This window comes from Equus przewalskii, unplaced genomic scaffold, assembly GCF_037783145.1.
Source record: "Equus przewalskii isolate Varuska unplaced genomic scaffold, EquPr2 ChrUn-3, whole genome shotgun sequence".
NCBI classification, from domain to species: Eukaryota; Metazoa; Chordata; class Mammalia; order Perissodactyla; family Equidae; genus Equus; species Equus przewalskii.
The window spans coordinates 1,073,518-1,097,974 of record NW_027228751.1 but is presented as its reverse complement, the minus strand read 5'-3'; the positions used below and the strand labels follow the sequence as shown (position 1 = coordinate 1,097,974).

Sequence of the window (24,457 nt, the reverse complement as noted above, 5' to 3'; positions counted from 1 at the left end):
CTGCTAAAAGTGAGAGAAGAAACCTGGAAAGACCCAGAGAGGGGGAGCCCCAAATTCTACAGAGGAGCTCTGCCCAAATTTTTAGCTGCCCCCTGAACCCCATGTGCACTAGGTGACTCCAAGCAGCCCGATTCAGGATCAAAGGACTAAACTGGGATGCTTCCCACCACAGGGAAGACAGAGGTTGCAGCTTGAGTCCAGCCAAGTTAAACGCCCACTGGAAATTTCTTAAAATAAAACACAAACACTTTTTGAAGGAACATAAGAATTCAGGTTATCTATAATGCATCGTGTCCAGGAAATAATCTAAAATCAGTAACATGACACATACTCAAGAGAAAAGAGAATCAACAGATGCCAACCCCAAAATGACCCAGATGTTGGAATTAGCTGATAAGGATTTTGAAACATCTATTATAACTATGCTCAAGGATGTGAAAAAAGAAAAAAAAAAGGCTCAAAAAGAATGAAAAGATAAGAAATATTATCCAAGAAATTCAAACTGTAATAAAGAATCAAATAGAGATTCTGTAACAAAACTGTCCAATACAACTTTCTGCCATGATGGAAATGTTTTATATCTTTGTTGTCCAATACAGTGCCACTAGGAACATGTGGCCATTGAAAGCTTACAGTATGGTTAGTGCAATTGAGGAACTGAATTTTTAATTGCATTCAATTTTAATTCATTTAGATATAAATAGCCACATGTTGCTCATGGCTACTGTACTGGGCAGAGCAGCTCTACAACTAAAAAGTACAATATCTGAAATAAAAAATTCACTGGATTGGCTTACCAGCAGATTGGAGATGACAAAGCATTGATTAACTTAGATATAGATCAATAGAAATTACCCAATCTGAAGAGCAGAGATATAAACTCTGACAGCTATAGCAAAAACAGAGGGAGTAAATAGATGCACGTAGTTCCAAGGTTCTTACACGTTGTATGCAATAATACAATATTAATTCTAAGTATACTGTGAATACTTAAGGATGCATATTGTAATCCTGGGAGCAAACACTAAAAAAAAAATTAATAATAGTCTAAAGAGATTAGTTAAAAAACCAATAAGTAAATTAAAATGACATTCTAAAAAAAAAAATCCCACTCACCAAAAGAAGGCATGAATGGAGAAATGCAAAACACAAGTAGAGTGCATAAATAGCAAGTAAAAACAAAATAGAAAATAAAATAGCATACAAATAGCAAAATGGTAGACCAAAGTCCAACTGTATTAATAATTACATTAAATGCTAATGGACTAAACACTTTAATTAAAAGAAAAAGATTATCAGAATGGAGAAAAAAGCAAGACTTAGCTAGACACTATCTACAGGAGATGTGTTTTAAAAATAAAGATTAGAAATCAGGCAATATACCCTGTGTTCTTAACTCTTATACTATCCATGACCCATGAAGTACCTTCCATCTCTAAAATCCAATGATTCCACATGTATGTTGTATATGCACACATACACAAAAAATATATATAATATACAAATATTTCTTGTGCTCAGGATATAATTACAATAATTAATGGTCGAGATTACATGTGCCCAAACCCAGAAGAAATGGTGAAAGGGACAATTTACCAAGTTAACCCATCCATCATTGCTGATTCTGTTTCTCAATCAATGTTCATTCTGTTGGGTAATCAGATGGAGTTTTGTGTAATTGAGTCCAGGAAGATCACTTCAGTGATTCTTAGAGAGTGACTTAAAACTATGTACTCAGCAATAGTCCCAGTACTGCTTGAATTTAAATTTCCATGGAAGGGGTGAGCATGACCTTTCCACACAGCCTGCTGATTAGAACAGGCAGCATCTCCAGGGCTTTGCCATCCAGACAAAGCAGCTGTGACACAGTGCAAAGAGTGCTGGACTTGCCATTAGAAAGCCTGAGCCTGATTCCCATCTACACCACTTAGAAACCATGTGACATCGGGACCGTCACTTAGCCTTTTTGAACATCAATTTCCTCAGTTCGAATGAGACTGTGGTGATGATTATGTGATTATAGCATCTGTTATCGCAGACTCTCTAAGTGTTTCTCTCTTTTAGGCTCTCAATGCCCACTGCCAGTAGATTTGCCTGGAAGCCTCAAAGTGAATATTAGAAAGGTTGAGAGAAACTGTATGTGATTTTAGAAAGAAAACACAAATTCAAAGATTTTGAATCTCCTCATAAAAGCTAAAACACTCACACAATGTATGCACAAATTAATTAGTGTCATAGATACATTTGAAAATTGGAGTGTTCACCCATTCACTAAATTACTATTAGCAAACTGGTTAACTAGGGTCCATTCTACAGCCTTCTTTATAAAGAATGATCAATAACTTTAATAAGTCCTGTCATTTTGGTACCTTCTGAGAGAGACGAGCTTCTGTTAAATATATGAGACCTGGAAAGTTCACACATTTGTGGAATTCAAATACATTCTTTTCTCCTGATGGCTGTAATCAAATTTCTAAAACTCAACTCAACCTTCAGTTGCCAAGGAGTGATCATAACGTTGGCAAAGAAGGGTAAACATAAACCTGCTTAACAAATTTGCTACTTATCTTTCAGTTTAGGGTTTATGAAACAAATAAATACTGGATGCCTGCAGCTTAAGTTTATCACTCAGTTCATATAAACCAACAATAGGAAGTAGATTTTATCTGTTTTAAATCTCCTGTTCTCAAACCAAGTATTCCTTGCTCTTGATTTTTCTTTCTTGAATCTGATGTGTGTTTCAACTTCACAAGGCAATCCGTCTGCCTTTACATCCTTTAAAATATTAGGTGTATCTACGGAGAATTCCTAGAAAAGTAATGCTGAGGTTTAAAAGTAGTGAAAGAAATAAACCACTGGTATGAAAATAAAACTGCTCATACAGGCACAGTCTACAGTTGGCTGGCATTGCTGAACATTAGTGAGTAAATTATTAGTATAATTAGCTGCCATCTATTAAGGATCTTTACTAGATGCTGTATAAATACACATAATCTTTACTCCCTATCACGTATGTAAAGAGAGTTTCTGCCTTTTAGAAATAAGGAGGTGGATTCCTCAGAGGTTAATCTGCAGAGCGACAGAGCTGGGATTTGAACCCTGGTCCGTGTCGGGGTGGGAGGGTATGTTCGTCTTCCTGCTGTCCATTCTTATAATGTTATTATCTTCATGTGAGAATGTGCCTAATGCTTTCCCTTTCCTCCAGATCACTAACTCAACCATTCTGGGACCATAGGGAGCTCCCAAGATCTGGTAAAATCTATGGAACCGCTCTCCCAGAAAAACATACACACATACTTCTGGAAAAGTAATTCAAGGGATTCATGGATATCCTGAAGCAAAGCCCAGGTTTAAAACCTTTATTCCAGAGTCTCCAAATATCAACACTGCTGGATTTTTCACTCACTTGCCTCCTTTATACTTCCCCCTCCTTTGGGCTTCTAGGGAAATTTTTAAGGACTAAAATAATGGTGCTAAGAAGCAGATCTATTATCTTGTCCACATCCAAGTCTTGCTGCCTCCACTGCCGCCGCTCCCTTCACCTCTTCGCCATCTCAGTAAAGGGTACCCAGCTCAGGTGGAATACCTTCGAATCACCCTCCCATCACTTCCATTCACCACTAGGGTGAGACAGCGTTATCAGTGAATCAGTCACTCCGGGCCTCCCAAAGGGATCACTGCCTACCTATTATGTTCCAGGCATTAGACTAGTGAACAAAATTATGTTCCAGGCTTTTGTTAATGAACAAAATAAAGATCTGTTCTCATGAGGCTTCCATTCTAAGGGGGAAACAAGATACTGGCATAATAAAGAAGTAAATTACAGCATATAGTAAAAGGTGATTAGTGGCTAGGAAAAGAGAAAATAGAAGCTATGGGGGAATGGCAACTGTAGGGGTGGGTTGCAATGTTAAATAAATGGATATTTAAGTAGGAGGAGAAAGGAAACTTGTGGATATCTAGGAGAAGATATATTTTCTTTCTTTATTGTCTTTCTTCCCCTCTAGAACGTAAGCTCCATGAAGTCAGGGATTCTGTCTTTGTTGTTGTTCACGGCTCCATCCCAAGTACCTACAGCAATGCCCTGCACATGGCAGGTGCTCAGTAAATATTAGCTGAATAGGTAAATAAGTGAATGTAATTAAAATGTACCTTTCAGGCTGGCTAAAAGTGAGGGCTAGAGGCACAATTCTAAATCTTATCCTAAATATAACAATATTCTCAATTAAATGGTAAATTTGGAGCAGAGAAAGAAAGAAATTGTGGCAAGATATGTTCACTTTTTAGAAGAGAAAATTGAAAACAATTATACATGAAAAATGGTAGTCATCCAAACTCCAACTTTAGAACAACCAAATAAGCAATGGGCTTTAAAACACAAAACAAACAAACAAACCAACCTAGGAAATCCTATACCAGATAGGGTTTTAAAATTAGAAATGACCCTTGAAATACTGACCCTTGGACTTCTGAATACTGAATGATTCATTAATTAGGATGTCAGTGAGGTGCATGGAGACCTGGCAAGTAAGATAGATGCCACCAGCCTAGAAAGTGCCAGTCACTGTGTGATGACATCCTCATCCCTCAATGCACTCTCTGTTACACACCTACATATCCATAACACTCACTGTGTCCTGATGCCTGTGGATCGTAAGCTTGTTTGTGGCTGATTAGCTCAGTTACTTACCCCTTGGTGCCGGTGATTTTGAGGACTTGGGTTAGGTCTCCACAAAAACCAAGAGGTGTCGACTTGGTTCTCTGGCCACAGGTTACACCTCTGACCTCAGCCATGATCCCACATATGCACATCCTCAGTTACATAAAGGGACAGAATGTGTCCGTGTGTGTGTGTGTGTGTGTGTGTGTGCACTATTACCCAAAAAAAGGGCAACTCCAAACAAAAACACGCTTCATATTCAAGATGCTGCAATGGCCACTGAGGACCAACCGACCACTTTAGGCACAATTACAACATCAGACCAAAGCCCTGGACACATATCTCTCCATTAGCTTCTCCTAAAAACACTATTCAATTCTAAGAAAGAATAAGTACTATCTATATGGAAGCCACAACCGATCGGAGGGCCACAGGCAAGACAAGTTCTCCTTCCATCTTGCCCCCAGAAATTAGCTCAATGTGGTAAAAGTCAGGAATATGAGCTCCGTGGATTCCACGCCATGTGACTTTATTGACGGTGGGTCTCACCATATTACAGGTAATGTGAGCTTCGGAACCCTTGTTCCTCTCTGATTAACCAGCAGTGTCAGGCCAAAGCTGAAATCACTTCATTGTAAGAGTTCGACCTCTGCAATACTGCACATCATTAAACTTTTAAGGGAGTTCATTGGGGAAGTCCTTTAATCCTTCAATAATTGAGTTGGGGGAAAGGGGCCAGTGATGGAGAGCATTTACCTGAGCTGATATTAACTAGGTTTGGCTACTAATGGCTTTCCAACAATCCCACTGTGCCCATGTTGCCATTTAAAAGAGTGCAGTCCATTTGGCCCTTCCTCTTTAACTGTCAACAGGGAAATTGAAAAATAATACATCGTTAAGTATCACAGTTTGTATTAACAGTTCTCCACCCAATTCTCCCTTATAGTACTATTGACTCAATCTATACTAGGCCCCTACACCATTTGATGAGTAGAAAAATTTCATTCCATGAATCAGGTGAGTGTCTATGATACCAAATAACCTATCACTGATGTATTTTCCACCGAATTTACTGGCCACAGAGGCGGAGCCATTGGAAAATACTCAGCTTCCTTGGCAGCACCAATTTCAGTTTAATTCCCTTCTATGTTAAGAGATCTGCCTTTATGTCTCTGTCACCTTTTCTATTCTAGGGTCATATGGATCTGACAGCCTTAGACCTAAGGAAGGATTCTCACCTGACCACACACTGCTCTCCCACTCCCTGTCAAAAACATTAACACTCCCCCACTGCACACATCAGGCAGTTTGTGATCATGCTCCATGCCTCCAAGAGCTCAAGGTAGAGGCACTGAGGGGATAATGAGCTAATCTCAAAGAGGTTAAACGATTTGCCCAGGTCCATCCAGCCAAAGCAGAGGCAAAGGCAGGACTAAAGCTCAGGAAGTCTGAAAAACCCACTGCTATCCATTAGATCACTGTAGCCTCCAGTCTGGGGAAGTAAACATATGAACCAACCATGTGAAGACGACTGTAAAACATAGTGACAGCCAGGTACAGAGACCCGGCCACTGTGGTCTGGTCAACTCAGAAGACAGTGTCCCCATGCTAGACTCCCTTCTCTTGAGAATTCTCCTGAGTACAACAGGAAGCAAAAACCCTTCAACTGGCAGGCATGTGGATGATCTAGTTGTCAAGGACTACTGACTAGTTCCTGGTCTGGGGAGGCTTGCACACCTGTCCTGGGGAATCAGCCACAGAGTGTACACCTTGGACCATGCTATAACCAAACAGAATTCTGCATGGATGAGAAGCGGAAACAGGAAGATGACAGACGAGTGAGGTTTACACTAAGAACAGCCGGTATCTGAAGAAGGATATAGGTTGGAGCCTCACTCTACTGTCATCCTCAGGCCCATAGCCAGGGTGACCTTGGGAAAGAAGCTACGTGGGAAGCTGCAGTGGAGAGACTCCTGAAGAGTGGTTGAAAATAAACCCACCTTCTGCCAGCCTCTGTCCTGTGGCGATCAATTCTGGCTAATCCACAGAGAAATGCACAAAAGAACAAAGGGAATGAATGGCTGGGAAAGATCAAAGCAGAGGCAGAACCTGTGCCCTAGATGTGACCCTGAGGCATTTCTATCAATTGGATGCCCCTCTCTCTCCTGGATCCTCCCCCTCCTCCCTTTCCTGGCTAAACTCACCTTAGCTATCAAATAGGCTCAAAACTACCCCATCCTAAAACATCTTCCCTTCATTCTATCTCTACCGTAGGCACTATCTTTTTCCCTTCTCATCCTTCTTCCATTATCCATCTTCTCAAAAGAGTTGGACACATCACTGCCTCTACTTCTTCAATTTCTTTTTACTGTACAACCCATTAAAATGCTATCCTGTCCCCTCCATGCCTCTAACAAAACTACTCTTGACAAGATTACCAATGACTAACTGCCAATTCCGTGGGCAAATAGGTGGCCCTACTTCTTGAAATTCCTCACCACTGCCCTGTCTCTCCTGCCTCTGTGTCATTCCATCAGACACTCCCAGGGCTCCTTGAATGCTGGTGCTTCCCATAGCTCCATCCTTGGCCCTCTTCTCATTCTACATAGTATCCCCTTGGGCATACTCCTCTTCTCATACTTAGATGATAATATATCCTAAAGCTTTGTGTCCAGCCTAGTTTCCAGATCTTCTCGTACAACTGCCTCCTGGACATCTCCACCTGGGTGTCACACCTTCTTATTCATTCTCCAAGAGCCAGTTAACATATTACCTCTTCCCTGAAGCTTTTCCAACCAACCCACTCATTGATTAATTTATCCATTCAACCAACATGTATTTGTCTCATGCCTACTATTGGTCAAGAACCATGCAAGATGCTAGAGATGCAGGAGTTCAAACAAAAAACAGGAAGGTCCCTGCCTTCAAAGAGCTTCTGATCTAGTGACACAGACAACAAACCAACAAATAAATATATAATTCAAATTGTGATAAGCACTGTGAAGATAATGAATAGCACATAGTAATACAGAATCAAGGGATTTAGATAAGCTGATTCTCTATCCCACCAGCCATGCCTGTCTTAAAACAATTTTACTCTTCCTTCAAGCTTCGTTTAATTTATATCTCTAAGCAATCTCCGCTAGATTGTTAATACATCAGTGCTTTGTTTTATTCATTTCTACATACTTGGCACATACAGGAATTTAATAAGTCTGTTTGATGATTAAATGAAGGAAGGAGTGATTTAATTAATAAACCAGTGTTTAGAAGATTTCACTTAATTCTAAATTTTGGAAATCCACATACAACTAGGTAAAGTGTATTCTAGTTGCTCGGGTATTACCTGAAATATCTAGTTTCATTAAATATCAGTTTACAGAGATTAAATTCAGATGTACATTTCACCTCTTTAACATTGGCCGGGGTCAGTCCCAGTGACCTAGTGGTTAAGTTTGACTCATTCCACTTTGGCAGCCTGGGTTTGGTTCCTGGGCACAGACCTACACTGCTCTCTTAGCAGCCATGCTGTGCTGGCAGCCCACATACTAAAAAGTAGAGGAAGATTGGCATGGGTGTCAGCTCAGGGCAAATCTTCCTCAGTAAAAAATAAAAATACAATTGACTGAAACTAGTTTTAAGAGAATCAAGTGTCAGCAGTCGTGAGAGAAATAATACCATACAAGAATACTTGACTTCCTTAAAGCCAAGATTCTGTTATCCCTTTTTCAATCCAGCCAGGCCAAGTAATAAACAAGAGGGAGTCAACAGTTCTGGAAATCAGCCTCATATGGGACACAGTGGGATCTTTTCTAGCTGAGGCTGGGGCTTGTTTGAAAATACAGCACAGTTCAGAAGAAAAGTTGGAAAGGGTTATCCAAGAAATGGATGGACAGCTGCTGGCTAGTCCCAATGGAAGTTATGTCTGGAAGGCTCCATATCTGATATTTAACAGTTCTGCTGCCAAATGTGCAGACAGGCTCCCAGAACAATCCACCAATAGTGAACTCTGGGAGCTGGAGAGAAGGAAAATGGATGCTTGTCTGCCTTTTTGTCACTCTTCCTGTGGGGAAGAACAGCTATGGTAGAGGGACGATGGACACCAGTACAGATGGGATGGGACAGGAAAGGATCGAATAGGATGGCTTTGCACCGGTGGAGGCGCTGGACAAACAGGAGGGATGAGTGTACACTAGCAGCTTTCACACACACACAAACACTCAGGCAATCCCCAAATCCAAAACACTTCCTCTAAACCCACAGAATATATAAACAGCTGACCGTCAGAAGGCTGCCTGAAAGCTCAAGTATCTAGCAGGTGGGGACTTGTTTTCCAAATGCTGGTTCAACAGGACAAACTGAGAATTGTGATCTCACTGGGGTGTGAACACCAGAATTCAAGCAGCAGATGGGGTGATTTAGAGAAAAGGCCATTGGACCAGGAGTCAGCGGCTGGGGACAGCATCCCAGCTTCTCTTTTTACCAACAGCATGACCTTGGACATGTTCTTAACCTCTCTGAGCCTCAGTTTCCTCAACTATAAAATGCAGGGGGGAAACAAAACTCTCCTTATTGAACTTTTAAAATTGTTGTGAGGTCCAAAAGAGAGAATATATGTGAAGGCTCTTTGAAAATTGAAAAGGATACTTTTTTTTCCACATCTCCTTTTCTGGCATTTTCTATAAAACAAGCATTGATCTGTATGCTTTACAAATATTAACCCAAAATGATGCTATGAGGTTGGTACTATTATTATCGCCATTTCAGAGAGAGGAAACAGGCACAGAGAAAGCACGACCCTTGCCCAAGGTAACACAGCTAGTGAACATCAGAGCAAGGATTTGATCCCAGACATGCTGGGTCCAGAGTCTATGCTCATAACCACTACACTGTGTTGGGTTATCATACACAGCTTCTAAGAATATGAGAATATGTATTCTTTTACTTATATAAAAAAAGCCACGGGGCTGGCCCCGTGGCTGAGTGGTTAAGTTCACAGCCTCCGCTGCAGGCGGCCCAGTGTTTCGTTGGTTCAAATCCTGGGCGTGGACATGGCACTGCTCATCAAACCACGCTGAGGCAGTGTCCCACATGCCACAACTAGAAGGACCCACAATGAAGACTATACAACCATGTACTGGGGGGCTTTGGGGAGAAAAAGGAAAAAAATAAAATCTTAAAAAAAAAAAGTCAACAATAATAATACCCAAGCCTGCATAGCTCTCCATATTTTACCAAAAGCCTTTCATGTTCATTATCTTATTTAATTCTCACAACAACCCTATGAGGTTGTTACTATTATATTCCTCTGTATAGAAGAGGAAACTGTGGCTTGGACATCTCTTGACAGCAGGATACGTGTTTCAAATTATTTTTCCAGTCCTGGAGAGAGCTGTGCAGTGCCCAAACCATTCATTTCCACCTGTCCAAGCCCCGTCCATCTATAGACATGGACTCTTGAAATGAAAGACCCCAACCAATAACAGAGCACAGAGAAAGTAAAACTCAGAAGAAAAGGAGTCGGTGTATAACCACAGCCAGCTCTACATAGACACAAACAGGGAAGCTCCCTACGAAGTGTTATTTGCATTCCGTCCAAAATTATCTCCTTTACTGGCCCCACTCTAGGGCTCAAAATTCTACCATAAGATAATTATTCCTTTGACGAAACACCTTTCAAGTTAAAAAGTATCTTTGGAAGTATACCATATTATCATGTACATCCAAATGTGAATTATTTCATAATATGTTGTCCAATTTGACAGCTAGTTAAAAGCGGGCTCTAGCCTGCACACAGGGTAAACTGAAATTTAAAAGGTCACAAGATGGGTTCAGAGCATAAGACAAGCAAGAAGGCAAGGCTGAGCTGAGATCCTGAAAATGGGGTTGGAAGACCAGTGCTGTAGTTGAACCCAGGGACTCCAGGTGCACAGAGCCCCAGGGGGAAGAGAGGTGCAGGGACCAAGGAACACTCCAGCCAAAAAGATGCAGGGAGGGGTCTCCTGGGGTGTTCTTCCCCTCTGGAATGCCAAGTCTACCTCTGGGCACTGCCAATTGGTTTTCATCTCTGAAGAGCCATGCCTGTCTTCCTGCAAAGGCAGTGGCTGTCACTGTGCGTGAGTGCATGTAAGTGTGTGTGTGTGTACACGCGCGCACATGAGCGTGTGTGTAGCAGGAACACATGCACAAAGGAATCCCTGACACAATGCGAGGAGGGGCAGCAGGAGAAATGTGAGGGGAGCCAGCAGCAGGGGAGGAAACTCTCGATGGTTATGTTAAAAAGGATTTGTTCCACTGTCAAAACCAGAAAGCTCTCCCCAAGAGCCAGCTTTAGGGAAGGAAGCCTGAAATGACAGAGAGGGGGTGGGATGTATTAAGGAGGCTCTTTGGAAAGGAGACTGAAGTAAAGGCAAAAGGAAGGTATGGCCATAAAACTCCACCCCTGGACTGTGACGAGCCAGCAATGCCTAGGGATGAATAGAAACTGGGCTCTAGGGTTTCTGCTGGGTTCCAAACAAAAGGGCTCCCAAAACCACCCTGACACTCTAGGGCAAGGACAGTCCTTTAAATCCCGGCCATCAGAGCACTCGCCCTCTCTGGTTCTCCCCAGTCACTGGGAGGAGGCCCAAAGACGACCAAGCTCCTGAAAACTGGACACACCTCACCTTCTCCGTTCAACCGCCCATTCCCTTTCCCGGGCCCCCTCCTGTCCCCAAAGACATCAACCTCTTCTCCATCCTGGAGCTGGGGGCCCCAGGCCAAGCTGGCATCCACTCCCACTCAGGTTCAGGCTATCCAGGACTCAAACAAAGCCATATTCGGACCCTCCTGCGGAGAGAGAGGGGACCGCTTCTGGGCACGGAGGGAGCTGGCGTTAATCTGCTGCACAGTGAATGACAACAATGTGAAGAATGAAAATATGGTTTGGGGGGATAGTCCCCAGGAGCCCAACATTTGGGTATTTAAAGGAACTTTAATGAGCTTAAGAGGCTAATCTGGAGTTCAGGAGGGGGTGTTTTGTTTTGTTTTGTTTTGAAAAATCCTTTTAAAAGTTCCTGAGGCTTGATAAGGAGGAGGCAACAGAACTGTGAGTCAAGGAGTGGCTGCCTGCCTGCCTGTAACTGAAGGGGCGGGGTAGAAGTAGGGGAGGAGGCTGCTCCGAAGAGCCTTTCTCCTTGCAGCCGCAGAACCTGAGGCTCCAGCGATAAGGGATGGTTCTTTCCAAGCTGGAGAAGCCTGATGTCTAGAGAAGCAGCAAAAAAAGTCGAAAGTGAGTAAAGCATTTACATCCTATCAGAATGTTAGCCAGGCTTCTCACCAAATGACTCCTTCTCCTGGTTTACTGGTGATCGCATCAGACTCAGGCACTTCTCTGACCCACCAAAAACACACACCGATAGCGGCAGGACACGACCCAGCACCCACTAAGGTGCCAGGCACACTCAGCTTGATGTTCAGGGGTCCCTAAATGGTCACCCAAAGACTAAAGGTCACGGAATCATGCAAACCTGAGAGTAACACCCCTTGCCAACTATGGAGCTGAGCCTGCTCCATAACTAGGTGGCCATGTGGCAGGACTGTTATTTTGTGCATCTAAAAGATGAATTTGTTTCCTCCAAGTGAGTAAATCAAAAGAAGACTAACAGTCTGTAAGGACGGCCTGGGGAAAAAAAAATGAGGCAGTTGATGAGATGGTGTTTAAGTAATAGCTGATGCTCAAGAGTCAAGTTAATAGAATTCCACAGGGCAGGGGGGTGTGAGGGGGTGGCAGAAGGGGATGGGACCATGTGAAATCTAGATATAGCACAGGTCATTCCCAGCCATGCTGGATGCTAAAGATATTTGTCATATGAACAGAGTTTAATTGGGCCTGTCAGACAAGGTAGTTCAATCCATAGTGGCCAGAGATCTATCAGGGCTTGTTCATTATATGATAATAATGATGAAACACAAGCCTAGTAGGGTGGGGAGACACTGGAGGCCTAGAGAATCAAAAAAGCCAGACATATTTACTGTTACCCAAAAATAGGATCCCCAAACTGGAATCTTGAAAGGCTGGAAGAGACCAAACTCTTTCATGTGACTTCAGTTAAAGGACTAGGAAAAACACAGTCCATTTTGTATTTTTAGTCGTTATGACATTATGGTGCAATAATGGGGAATCTGGCAATGGTTTCATTAAATTCTAGCTAATCCAAGCATGGCAGCCAGGTGACAAGCTCTACAGATGACCCAGTTGCCTTGGTTCACCACTGAAAAGAACAGCACAGAAGTAGGTTTTAAAAATCCTTTTTTAACTACCCAGCTGGGGCTATTCATGATGAGACCAAGTATACCCTCAAGGTGAGAAACTGACGTGGCGCCATAGTTTTATTCCTTCCATGATGTCTTCACCAACCCTTCAGTGTTTCTGCTGCATTCCAATTGCATCTGCTGTCTAATGCCAAAAGAAACTTAATCCCTATCCTAAGTCTCATTTTATTTATTTTCAGTAGTGTGAAAACAAACATGTAGCAAGATTACAGTGTTTACACCTCCTTTTTAGCTGATAGAGCTCTAATCCTCCCACTAATTAATGCCAGGGCCATAGCGATTTTATTAATTTCATCTTGGTTAAAAATATAGAGACAGATAATCATGCTCGACTAAAATAACAATCTGACATTTGGAAGGTGTTCGCTTCATTTCAGCAAGACGGCTGGCTGGCCAGGTTTCCTGTAATCTATGACAAAGAGACACAAAGCTGCAGCCGACATTGGTCAATGATAACAGAACTAATTCTAATTGTGATAAATTGACTAAAATGTCCCACATCATGCTAGTCAAGGAGACTATGGAGAAAATGTAAATCCTTCTGAACACCAAGCCAGTTTCTCTGGCAGTTCCAGAAAACAGGCACAAAGGAGGAAAGGGCTTCTTTTCTCTGTCCTCAATTGATATTTTCTCCAGAACCTTCTCTACGCTTTGCTCCTAAAATTACCAACATCCCCAAACCAAATCTGAAAATGCTGCTGGCAACAACACTGTTCTACTTGTGCCTAAGACGCTTTCAGAAAAACATATATGGTATTCCTAGCAGGAAGGTCAGGCATGCTGGAAACAGGACAGGGTGTTTGCACATAGGGACCTTTCTGCTCTGTGGGAGAGGCACTCCCTGTCCCCAGCTGCCCCCAAACCTCCTTATCTATCCCCAAAAATAGCTTGCTAAGAATTCCCCTCTGGAGATGTGAAAGGGCCTTTAAAAATCCATATTAGAAAGATGTAAAAAAAAAAAATTGAAAAGCACTAAAGTAGAGCTAAGATTTCATAGTTAAGGCAGAAATTATTTTTAAACCTCTCTATGGTAGATGTGACTGCACTTTTTCCCCCATAGTTCATTTCCCAGCGTTGGACAACTGTACTTAATAATCAAGTTAACATGATTCAATATTGGTTATTTTGAACTTGATATAATTCAACAACGACATTGTATAGATGCATTTACTCTAAGAAGCTTTAATAAATTTCTGGCAAGACAACGAATATTTTAAATCCTTGTCTATTTTCTCACGTCCAAACACTGATCCAAAATAATTGCTTTGACCAGAAAAAACAATTAGCTGATAATTTAATAAATGGAATTGTTCTCATTAGAGAAACAGTATCTGCTCATTATTCCCCCAAAATTTTCCAGAATTAAAAAGCAACAACAAAGAGGCCTCTCTAAAATTAGTAAGAGTATTTTGGTTAATACAAAAGTTATACATTAAGAAAAATGAAACTAAAAAGCAAGACAAACAATGAACTTTCAGAAAAGCTCTTGTCGCTGAAATGTGAATGGCAAAAACAACTCCTTAGCCGGGTAAGTGACAAAAGTCCCAGAACTCTACAGTATGTAAAACTGGATTGGATAAATAACTATTTTTAATGTGCTCCATTTATGTAAGGATCAAAAGAATCCCACAAGCTTATTCTGAAAAGCAATGTTCATATCTAATTCCCAGAATACTATTAATATCTGCTCCTGCTATCTAATTGTATTTCAAAATTTTGTCTTAGATTCCAAGAAAGTCCTATCCAGGGACCAATACATATAAAAAAGAGAAAACACCTCTAAGCAAGGACTGTTTCCAATCAACCTCTAAATAAATAAAAAAGCAGATAAATCGGCCTGCACAAACACAGCCACAGCCCATGGATGGGGCTTATCCCAAGCTAAGGCCCCCTTCAATTTAACGCCAACATCAATTTATTACCTAGCTGGGTTTGATTTTTATATTCCTTAAATTTTACTATGCCAGAAGTGGGGCCAACAAAAGATAAAGTACAGCAAAACTCTAACAATTGCCTCTGTAATTTCATCTCTGGGCTCCTTTTATGAGTAACCGCATGCTCAGTTTTGATCTCCAAGTAATGTCACAGTAATAAAAACCAAACGAACTCTCCTCCCTACACACACATATCCTACACCACCTGATAAAATGCAGAATTAGTTCATTACTGATCCTAATAGAGATCATTACCTCAGCCATTTTCTCCACAGGGCTGCCAATCAGTAGGTCCAAAGAAAGACAGAGAAAGCTCAAAGTGTGTTAGGCACTTTGCCCCATTTCAGTCCCTTTCTTCAGAAAATTGGTTTGCTCCAAAAGAAAAGGAGAAAACATGGACGGGTCCTCTGAGGAAAGGTTTCCCAAGGCCAGTGATTTGCTGACATGTGGGGAGTTATGATGTTATGAGAACAGCCCTGATGACAGCGATACTATCCCACACCGCTCCTAGGATGTCCAGAACAATCTAAGGGATAATGATAAACTTCATACGGGAGGGGAGAGGGCCCCGCCTGACACAACCAGCTGCCAGGCACATGAAAGAAACAATATAAACTTGATTTAAATGTGGGATCCCTTCCAGAAGGCTTAATTATCTATTGTATTACCACATTCCTGTTATTCAGCAGCCTCTTCTGTCTCCGATGTAAGTCCAACTACAGTATTTGTTTGGAACAAATTCAGGGAAAACTCCAAACCAACCGACCCAGTCATACAGGACTCAGTTAAATAGGGAACACAGTTATAATACATAGAAGTCTCCTAGGCTAGAAAATATTTCGGTTGTCTGCTAACTTTCAAGAACGTTGAAGACAGTTGAGTCCCGTTTTAAAACACCCATACCTATAGCATCTTGATGTCTTCTATGACATGATACAGCTTCATCAATTCTGTAAATGCATCATCCCACCTAACTAGTCATCCTTCTTTGATGACATGTCATGAACAATAAAGATCACCTCTAGTTCTTATTTTCTAGACATCCATAAATCACTTTTCTACACTTCAGCCTTAAATGCTTATTTGTTTTGGATGATCAGAAGATAAATTTTTCCTAAGGGTGTCATAGTGCATGAGGTAAATATTTAACAAAACACCCCGAGGTCTTCAAATGAAGGGCTGTGTCTAAGATGCCACTGTCAATTCAACTTTTTTTACTTAGACAAATTTGGTGTTTGACATCAAGAAGGTGTAACAAGTATTTGATAGCATAGAATTTTCACTTTTTAACTAGCTGCCTGACACCATGAACAGGCATCTAATAATTCAAATGCAGAACTGCCCAACAGCCAGAAATGCACATACAAATGGCTAAAATAAATATGACAAACTCACTTTGTTAATATTATGTTTATGACCTACAGTGAAGCCTGCACATTAGCTATATGTTCTTCCATTGTAACGTGTAGAAATAGCATTTAAACTCTATGAATTTGGAGACAAGCGTCCCACCTGAATACGTATTTTTGTATGAAGTTCTCCATAATTTACCACCAGCATCGTCCAACCAATTTAACTTCCATCTTATTTTCCTCTCCATTTGCGTTGGTTGGGCCTCCAATTTTAAAAATATCCACCAGAAAGGGAAAAATTATGTTTACAAATATATTTCTTAAAGAGCAAAAGTGCTCTCTGTAACTGTTTCATGACTATTATCTAAAACGGAAGTGAATCCCTCTGAAGGATAACTATCTGGTCATTCTGCATAGTTTCTATTCAACACCTAGTCTAGCACTCTAAGCAGAAGAGGCTTTCGAGAAATACTTGATAGTTAGGATAAAACGGATGGAAAAAGTGCTAGGCTATAAGCCTCCTGAAGGCAGGCTCTGAGACTTTTGCTCAATGTCCTCTCATCACCTAGCCAAGCGCCTTACATGTAGAAGCTCCATAAAAGCTTTCAAATAACAGCATTTTGTCTTGAGCTTAATTTAAAACAAACAAACAAACAGGAAAGCAAACCTCTCCTTTCTCGCCTAAAGTACCTACCATGCAGACTAATATCGTTAAAAGTATTAAATATATTGAAACCCCGTTTTGTTAGAAAAATGGGATTGGGATGAGAGAGAGAAGAGAAAAGAAATTAATCTTAAAGAGACAATAGAGGGGCTAGGCACAGACCAGTGCTGATCGTGTGCCATTAGCTAAAGAGGAGAAGCAACTCCATTTTGGACATCTGTGTTTCCTAAATATATGTTAAAATTCAAATTAAAAACCCTCATTGTAACATCAACACCTCTCTGAACAATGAAGCTCACATTCGGTCTATAAAATCTTCTGGTTCTGGCCAACAGCTGGCAAGTTGATCCCTGCAATTTTCCCTTCGCAGAAACAGCTTTGTGAGGGGAGAACTGACCTATTGGGCTAATAAGCCCAGACCGCGCCAAACCTGGAGGCTGAAATGGAAGGGACATTGTTGTGTTAAGTACTTTACAACAACTGTTTCTTCTCCTCTTGACACAGCCTGACTTCCTTAAAGAAGATCTGACTGGCCAGACAGCTGTGTTGACCCTTAAGCCTTCTTTGATTCGTGATTTTTTTTTTTTTAACAAACAGAATCGAAATTCACAACCCAAATCCTTTCCTAAGCTCCAATACTTTTGAATTTGCTAGTGTTGTGCCTGAAGGATGTGGACATTTCAGTAACCTATAAGCAGAAAGATGAAGATTGGGTCTCCACAATCCCAAAACCTTCAGATAAAAAGCAAGAGGAAAAAAAGCGAGCAATCAACCAGAAGCTTTGGTGTTACTTGAAGTGGTGTGGGCAAAATCTGCTTAATTACCTAAAAATTGCACTTTGACTCAGATACTGTGACAATAAACAGCCAGCCAAGAACAGACAGAGGCACATCTTCTTTTAAAAATGTTAACCATAATTACCACCTGGGGAAGCGGTCATGCATTTTTTACTTCTTTATATATATATTTCTGTATTGCGCAACTCATCCAAAATTGAACATGTATTTTTTTTAGTGCTGAAAACGTAAAGTTGTCTTTTCAAAACAACAACAAAAATGCCCCATACTGTTTCCATATGGGGTAAAAATCAAGTATACTATGGCAAAGGAGCACTGAGTGGCAGAAAGAATTTTATGTGTGTGGTCACTAGGTCTAATCGCTTTGTCACTTTTTAGTAACCCAGGCAGCATGAAAGAGAAGATATTTCTGTTCCTTCTCGGAGCTTTTTGTTATATTGAGACTTCTCTTGCACACCTCCTTTCCTGGTGCTTTTAATAACGTGAGAGAAACTGCTTTTCTCACACACGGGCCCTTCCTCGATTATTGACATATAGTCTTGTCCCTTTTATTCGCCTGTAACAAATGCGGGATTCTGCGCGTATACGCACGCCCGCTCAGTCACATACACGACTCCTGGTCTACAAAAACAGAGGCCTTTTTCAGCCACTTTTCTTTCATTCAATGCCTTGCACAGTGTGCCCACTAACTAGCCATTCTGACAAGGAAAAGCAGTTCCCTCTCCTTAGGTCCACTAAGCAACTCAGGCCCTGCCTGACGAGAACCAGCAAATCCTTCTCACTCCCGCTCCCTGGCCTCATCCAGGCTTTAGACATTACAGAACCCTAGATTCGAAAGAATCCATTTTCTTAAAGATCTGCCTCCTAATTCTTCTCAAATCACACCAGAACGTTCATGTCGACAGGAAGGAACTGAACCTGCTGCATAGCAGAAACGCATACCCAGGCCGGAATTAGGGAGGAAGTGGAGGATGGACGACGGGGCCTCAAATCAGGCCCCAACTTCTGGCCTAATAGCCCCTTGTCCAAGGGTTTTGGAGAAATGGGGAGGTGGAGAGTACGGTGAGAGAAAAGGCAAACAGGGTGTGCGAGGAACTCAGAGGGGCACCAGCGCCGTTCCTGAGCCCAATCTGCTGGGACTCCAGTGGACAAAGCCAAGTGGGAAACACTCACAAGGGACAGAAGTCGTGGGAGCAATACAGCCTCACCGCTGGGGATAAGCGCGCGGGTGGCGCGGACATGTGGGTAAGGTGGAGTGTGAACCGGCGAGGAGACAAGGGCCACTGGCAGCCCGTGGGGCACCCCAGTGAAGGACGGGGACAAGCTTGATGGGGTCGGAGCCCCGACAGAGGAATGTCCTCTGGGAATGGCCACGTCGGGGTGGGGGCCTGGGAGGAGTGAAAACTAGGCGAGCAGACCACAGAGGGGAGCCACCGCTTGCGCTCTGAGGGCCCCGGGCCGTGATTGCGCGCACCCGCGCAGTTCTCCGCCGCCCAGGGGAGTATATAGGATGAGGGTGAACAGGCATCATGCGTCTCTGGGCACGCGGATGCCCCTTGCGCCTTCCAGAAGCGGACAGGAGTAAAGGAAGACAAAGTCTCCCGCGCCCGCTGATGCCTGTGTGTGGGGCTCGCTCCGGAGGCGCCGACACTTACTTCTCGTAGTCATATTTGCAGTAGAGCTTCTTGTCCCGGTAGAAGCAGGTGGTCTCCAGGGGCTCTTTGCAGGAGGCGCACTGCACGCACTGCTCATGCCAGAAGCTGTCGTTGAGCCGCAGCAGAAACCTGTCCGAGATGACCCGTTGACAGCCCTCGCAGACAGACTTGGGGCTCACCGCTCTGCCTACGGCAGCAACAGACGTTCGCGGGTGAGCTGCGCCGGCCCAGCATCCCGGCCAAACCCGGCCGCGGGACGCGCTCTGGACCACTCCACACCCACGGATTTCCCTCGCGCCCCCCACCAGGGAAAGCCCCCTGCCAATCAACCAAGCTGAGGTTTGGAGGGCAGGGAAAAATCAAACCAAGTGTCGTTTCTAATAAACAGGGACCATGTGGGAAGGTTTAAATTCCACCGGGGGAGAGGGCGCAAATCAATAAGAAGCCTTAGTCAAACTTGCCTAGGTATGAGCGCAAACGTAAGCGCATCCTGAAAAATGAGACTACAAATAAATTTGTGCTCCCCGATTTATCACGTAATCATTAAATCATTCACTATGCTTGTCTGTTGATTACTATTAGAACTGTGTGTAAAAAATTTTTTTGTTTGGTTTTGTCTTTTGCTAAAACGCAATTCTGTTCTATTTTTTTAGGGAAAACAATTTTTTTTTCCTCCTAAAAGGTCCCGTGCATACAGAAAAATACCGTCTCGCCCCAGGCAAACTCAGTATTGTTCAACCCAATGAACCCCAAATTGCTGTGTCTTGGCTGGCGTGCAAATTGCAGATGGGTTCCTCATAATTAAGAAACATCAGAATAGAAGAAAAAAATAAAGAAAAGAAGCAGGGCGCGGAGCCTCCGCGGAGCGTCCTGGCCAGGCTTCCGGGAATCAGGCGCGCTCAGCAGCCAGGCATGAGGGCGAAACCGACCCCAAACCGACTCAGCGCAAACAGGGAATCCTCTTTCCTACCCCGTAGACTTTTGTCTGTCTTGTTCCTTTGGTTTGCAGGGTAGGAGTGCTTTTTTTTTTTCAGGGTGGGGGGACGCTTGGCCGCCTTTGTAGGCACATTTCACAGCTATTTAAAGACGGCCTTGTCCCCTGGTAACAATACCCTTGCTCGTGGCGTCCCAAAGGGCCTGACCCTTCCCCGTTTCCCTGCTACCCTCCTGTCGCTTTCCCCTTGGGGGCTCCGGCCACCGGCTCGTGAGCAAGTCCAGTCACCTCGAGGCACGGGCAGGTTGGGCTAGGAAAAGTAGTGAGAGAGTTCTCAGTTTAAAAATCCTCTCTTCTTTCTGCCCTGCCTCAGCGTCCAGGGTCGCGACCCGGGCGTAGGGAGCGGACGTGGGCCGGGCAGAGCGCACCCCAGCCAGCCGCGACGTCCGCTGAACGCAGATGTCCGCGCGCTGCGCCAGGCCAGCGCCGGCTCCGGCCCCAGCGCTCTTCCGAGGATGGACCGAGTCGGGAAGTTTCCGACAGGGCAGGTGAAAGAGGCGAACGCAGTGCGCGTGATTTCGTTTCATCTAGGGAATGGGGGAGGTGGGATTCCTCTCTGGATACGGTTTCTCCAGTGGGACTGTCTCATCCTCCGCCTTCACCCCGCTCTAGCGGTTCCGAGTGAGGGAAAGAGGCAAGAGGTTCAAATAAAACGAAAATTCTTCCCGCTAAAAAAATTAAAGCACCCGCTCCCCAAACTTGAAAAGCACCAAGACCAGGGTGGGGGCTGGGGGTGGGAATCCCTGGCCTCAGCTCTGGAAGATCCGCGTGTGGATCCTCTCTCGAGGCCCTTGGCTCACCGCTCCTCCGAGATCGCTGCGAAGGGATTGGGGAGGCGGGGGGAACCCGCCGGACCCAAGAGCCGGCTCCAGTTAATTAAAGCCGAGGCGAGGGCCCCGCCGCGCGGGCTAATCCCCGCGCTGCGCTGCCCACCGGCCCGGAAAAGCCTCTCGGTCGTGCCGGAGGCTGAGATTGGGGCTGGGGTAGGTGGGCGCGAGAAGCCGCCTCGAGTCTGGGCGCTCCGGACCTCGGGTTTCGTATGCTCGCCCCTAGGCCGCCAAGAAGAAGGCGGCTTTTAAGAGATGTCGATCAGCTCCGTGATTAAAAATCCAGCCCTGGGTATTTTTAATCACTTGCCACTCAGCCGCCTGTAAGCAAGCTTGCCCGCCCCTCGTGGCTTTGGGGAATTCAGTGCCCGGGCGCGTGAGGCCTGGGGCGGCTTGTCCTTTGGGGGTAGGAAGGACAGAGAGTGGGCTCAGTTGAGTGCAGGAAGCGGGGCTTTAGCTCCCCTGTTGCCCACCCGGTCTCAGAGAGCTGGGCTCCAGAGCTGGGGCCTGGCAGAAGGAGGGTGCGCCCGAGGCTCACGGCCTGAACACTCACCCAGTAGCGAAGAGAAGGAGGCCGAGGTCTCGATGGCGCCTTGGAAGCTCTCCTCCATCTTCAGGCCGTCCAGCATGTTCGGGCCGGGCCGGGAGGACCTGTAGAGGAGAGGAAACGACGCTTCTGGCGTCCGTGCCCTCTGGGACGCGGCGCCCACAGCCACTGCACTCTTGGGAAAGGACAGAGGGAGTGTCCGGGGTGACCAGAATGAGCCAGGAGGGTAGAGTCCAACCAAGGGAACTGTGGGGTGGGAGGAGAAAGACAGTCACAGCGAACTGCTCTGACTGATCTGATTTCACTCGAAGTCAGCGCGTTATGTACTTAGGCCTCCGCCCCCCAACTGCGTTTCTCCTTCCCCTGCTCCCCCCCCCAAGTCCCTACCCCCACTCCATCCCCAGTCCCAGGTTTCCCATCCCGAGTCCGACTCCGCCCCAAGCTATACTAAAGTGGGCCCTAGGGACGTCTCCGCAGGAACCCAGCTACTGGGATAAGATGAGGATAAAAGGAGTGGGTGTTTTTCCTCGCGGGGCCGGGCCCAGGCACGCGGGACTCCGAGGTCTACAGCCCGCGCTCCGACAGGCCCCGTTGCGTCCCTCACCTGCCCTGGCCGAGGCAGAGCAAGCGACCCAGAGAGCGTCCCGCCTGCTCTCGGACTCGGGGCGCTGAGATCTGCTGGGGGGCGCGCGGGAGCCGGCGTGCGGGGCGCGCGGGGAGGTCCTCCCGCCGGTCGGCCGGTGCCGGGAATGTCTGCAGGAGCAAAGAAGTCGCCTCGGGGAGGAGCCGTGGCTGGCCCTGCTCACTCTTGGACGCATTTCAAATCAACTTTCAGAAACACGCCCGCCCGAGCTGGAGCCTAGGAACGGGCAGCCTTCCTTACCTGATGGGCGAGCTCGCGCCTCGTGGCAGGAGCGGAATGAAGCGGCCGGACGCCGCGGGAAGCTTCGGCCGGGGGAGGGGTAGGCCCTCGAAGCTGCAGCCGGAGCGGCCGCCCCCGGCTCCGGCGCGCCCGGGAGGGAGCCCGAGCGAGCGCCGGCCCCTGGCTCCGCTCCTTGGCGCGCCCGGGCCGGGCCGGGACGTGGCTGCGGGTGGCCGGCCTTCTCGGGACGTCCTGCCCGCCCGCGTCGCTCCTCAGGGGGAGGGGAGGGCCAGATGCTACTCCAAGGCTAGCAGGGAAGGCAGAGGCCCAGGGTCCTGAGTGCGAGTCGGGCCCTGCTTCGCTGGGGCGGATCCGGCCGCTTCCGACAGGGGCCGCGGCGCTGCGTGCGCGACGGAGCGAAGGGGGTGGGGTTCGCAGGGAGGGGGACTGGCAGCGCGTCCCGTGGAGGGGCCACGGTGCTCTCCTCCGGATCCCGCCTGCGCAGCCCACTTCGCGGTCACCGCCGGGTGCGCCCCTCCGCCGCTGCGACCTCCCGGGCGCGCAAGGTTTCCACCCCTCCACGTGTAACTGCTCCCTCAGGGCGCGCTGGCCCGGCCGCCACCCGCGGCCCCGCTGGGCCTTCGCGGACATCTCCGCGCCACCTGGACCGCGCGCCCGCACGCTGGTTCCCCAGCCGCTATTCAACCACGGCAAGAGACAAAAGCGCCGCAATCCTCACCCGGGCCGCGGAAACGCCAAGAAGCTATTTGCCACGTGTGGTTGCGGGCCCCTGCAGCTCCGAGCTCCTCGAACCCCTTCTTCGTCACCCCGGGGCTCCTGCAACTTCCCAGCTTCCGTTGGGCTGGAAACCCCTTCACCGTTTCAGATGGAAACTAGTTCACCGATGGGGTATGCAGATACTACAGGACCCATGGCAAAAGCTTGAATCAGGCTCCTGGTAGAGACTAGGTGGGATCCGACCCCCAGACGATAAGCCCGGAATGACACTGACAGGCAGTCAGTTACGGGGGCATTCTTGGAGGGGTGAAATGTCTGGGGGGAAATGTTAACTCACTACACCTCCTAACCTTAGCTTACCGTGACAGAACTGTAGCCCCTGCAGGAGCAGAAACAGGGTCTCCCGTGCAGCCCTGGAGTTTAGCACGGTGCCCGGCCCCGAGTGGATACTCAATAAATAAATCATTTATTTTGCACCAGGTTTGGTTACTTAGTTAACTCATTTAATCTTTGCAACACCCTATGAGGTGGAGACAATATTCCAGGTGAGGCAAACGGATCGCAAAGTGCACCCGAAAACCACGGGAAAGTTCCATCCACTGGATTCTCTGGGGACCCCTCCATTTCTGAACTAAACAGAACTGAATTGGAATTACAGGATCTTTGGCAAAGTGAATTTGAGCAGGCGAGATGCAAACATTTTCTATTACCTTCTCCAAGGACAGGATCACTTCCTTATTTCTAACTTTTTCTTTAAAGACAGGACCACTTCCTTATTTTTCTTTAAAAATAAATATTTAAAAATAAATATTTTTAACTTTTTCTTTAAAGACAGGATCACTTCCTTATTTTTCTTTAAATGCTCGCATCTTGCCTACTCAGATTCGCTTTGCCAAAGAACCTGCAATTCTGACTCAGTTCTGTTTAATTCAGGAACCTAGGGGTCCCCAGAGAACCCATTGAATGGAGCCTTCCCGTGGTATGTGGGTGCATTCTGTGCTACGTTTTCCTCACCTGGAATATTGGGGTAATAATTATCTCCACTTCATAGGGTGTTGCAAAGATTAAATGAGTTAACTACATAACCAAGCCTGGTGCAAAATAAATGATTTAT

The 24,457-nt window shown here is 45.5% G+C and overlaps 1 protein-coding gene across 1 annotated transcript in view; it reads right to left on the bottom strand.

The window, feature by feature from the left end:
* Positions 1-22,856, bottom strand: part of LMX1A (LIM homeobox transcription factor 1 alpha) — a 153,826-nt gene extending 130,970 nt beyond the window's left edge. Inside the window, exons 1-3 of the mRNA XM_070608172.1 lie at positions 22,627-22,856; positions 21,750-21,847; positions 19,376-19,562 (exon numbers count right to left, since the gene is read on the bottom strand). Coding sequence (XP_070464273.1) covers positions 19,376-19,562; positions 21,750-21,825 — 263 coding nt within the window. The 5' untranslated portion in view covers positions 21,826-21,847; positions 22,627-22,856. The remainder of the gene's footprint in view (positions 1-19,375; positions 19,563-21,749; positions 21,848-22,626) is intronic.
* Positions 22,857-24,457: the final 1,601 nt, after the last annotated feature.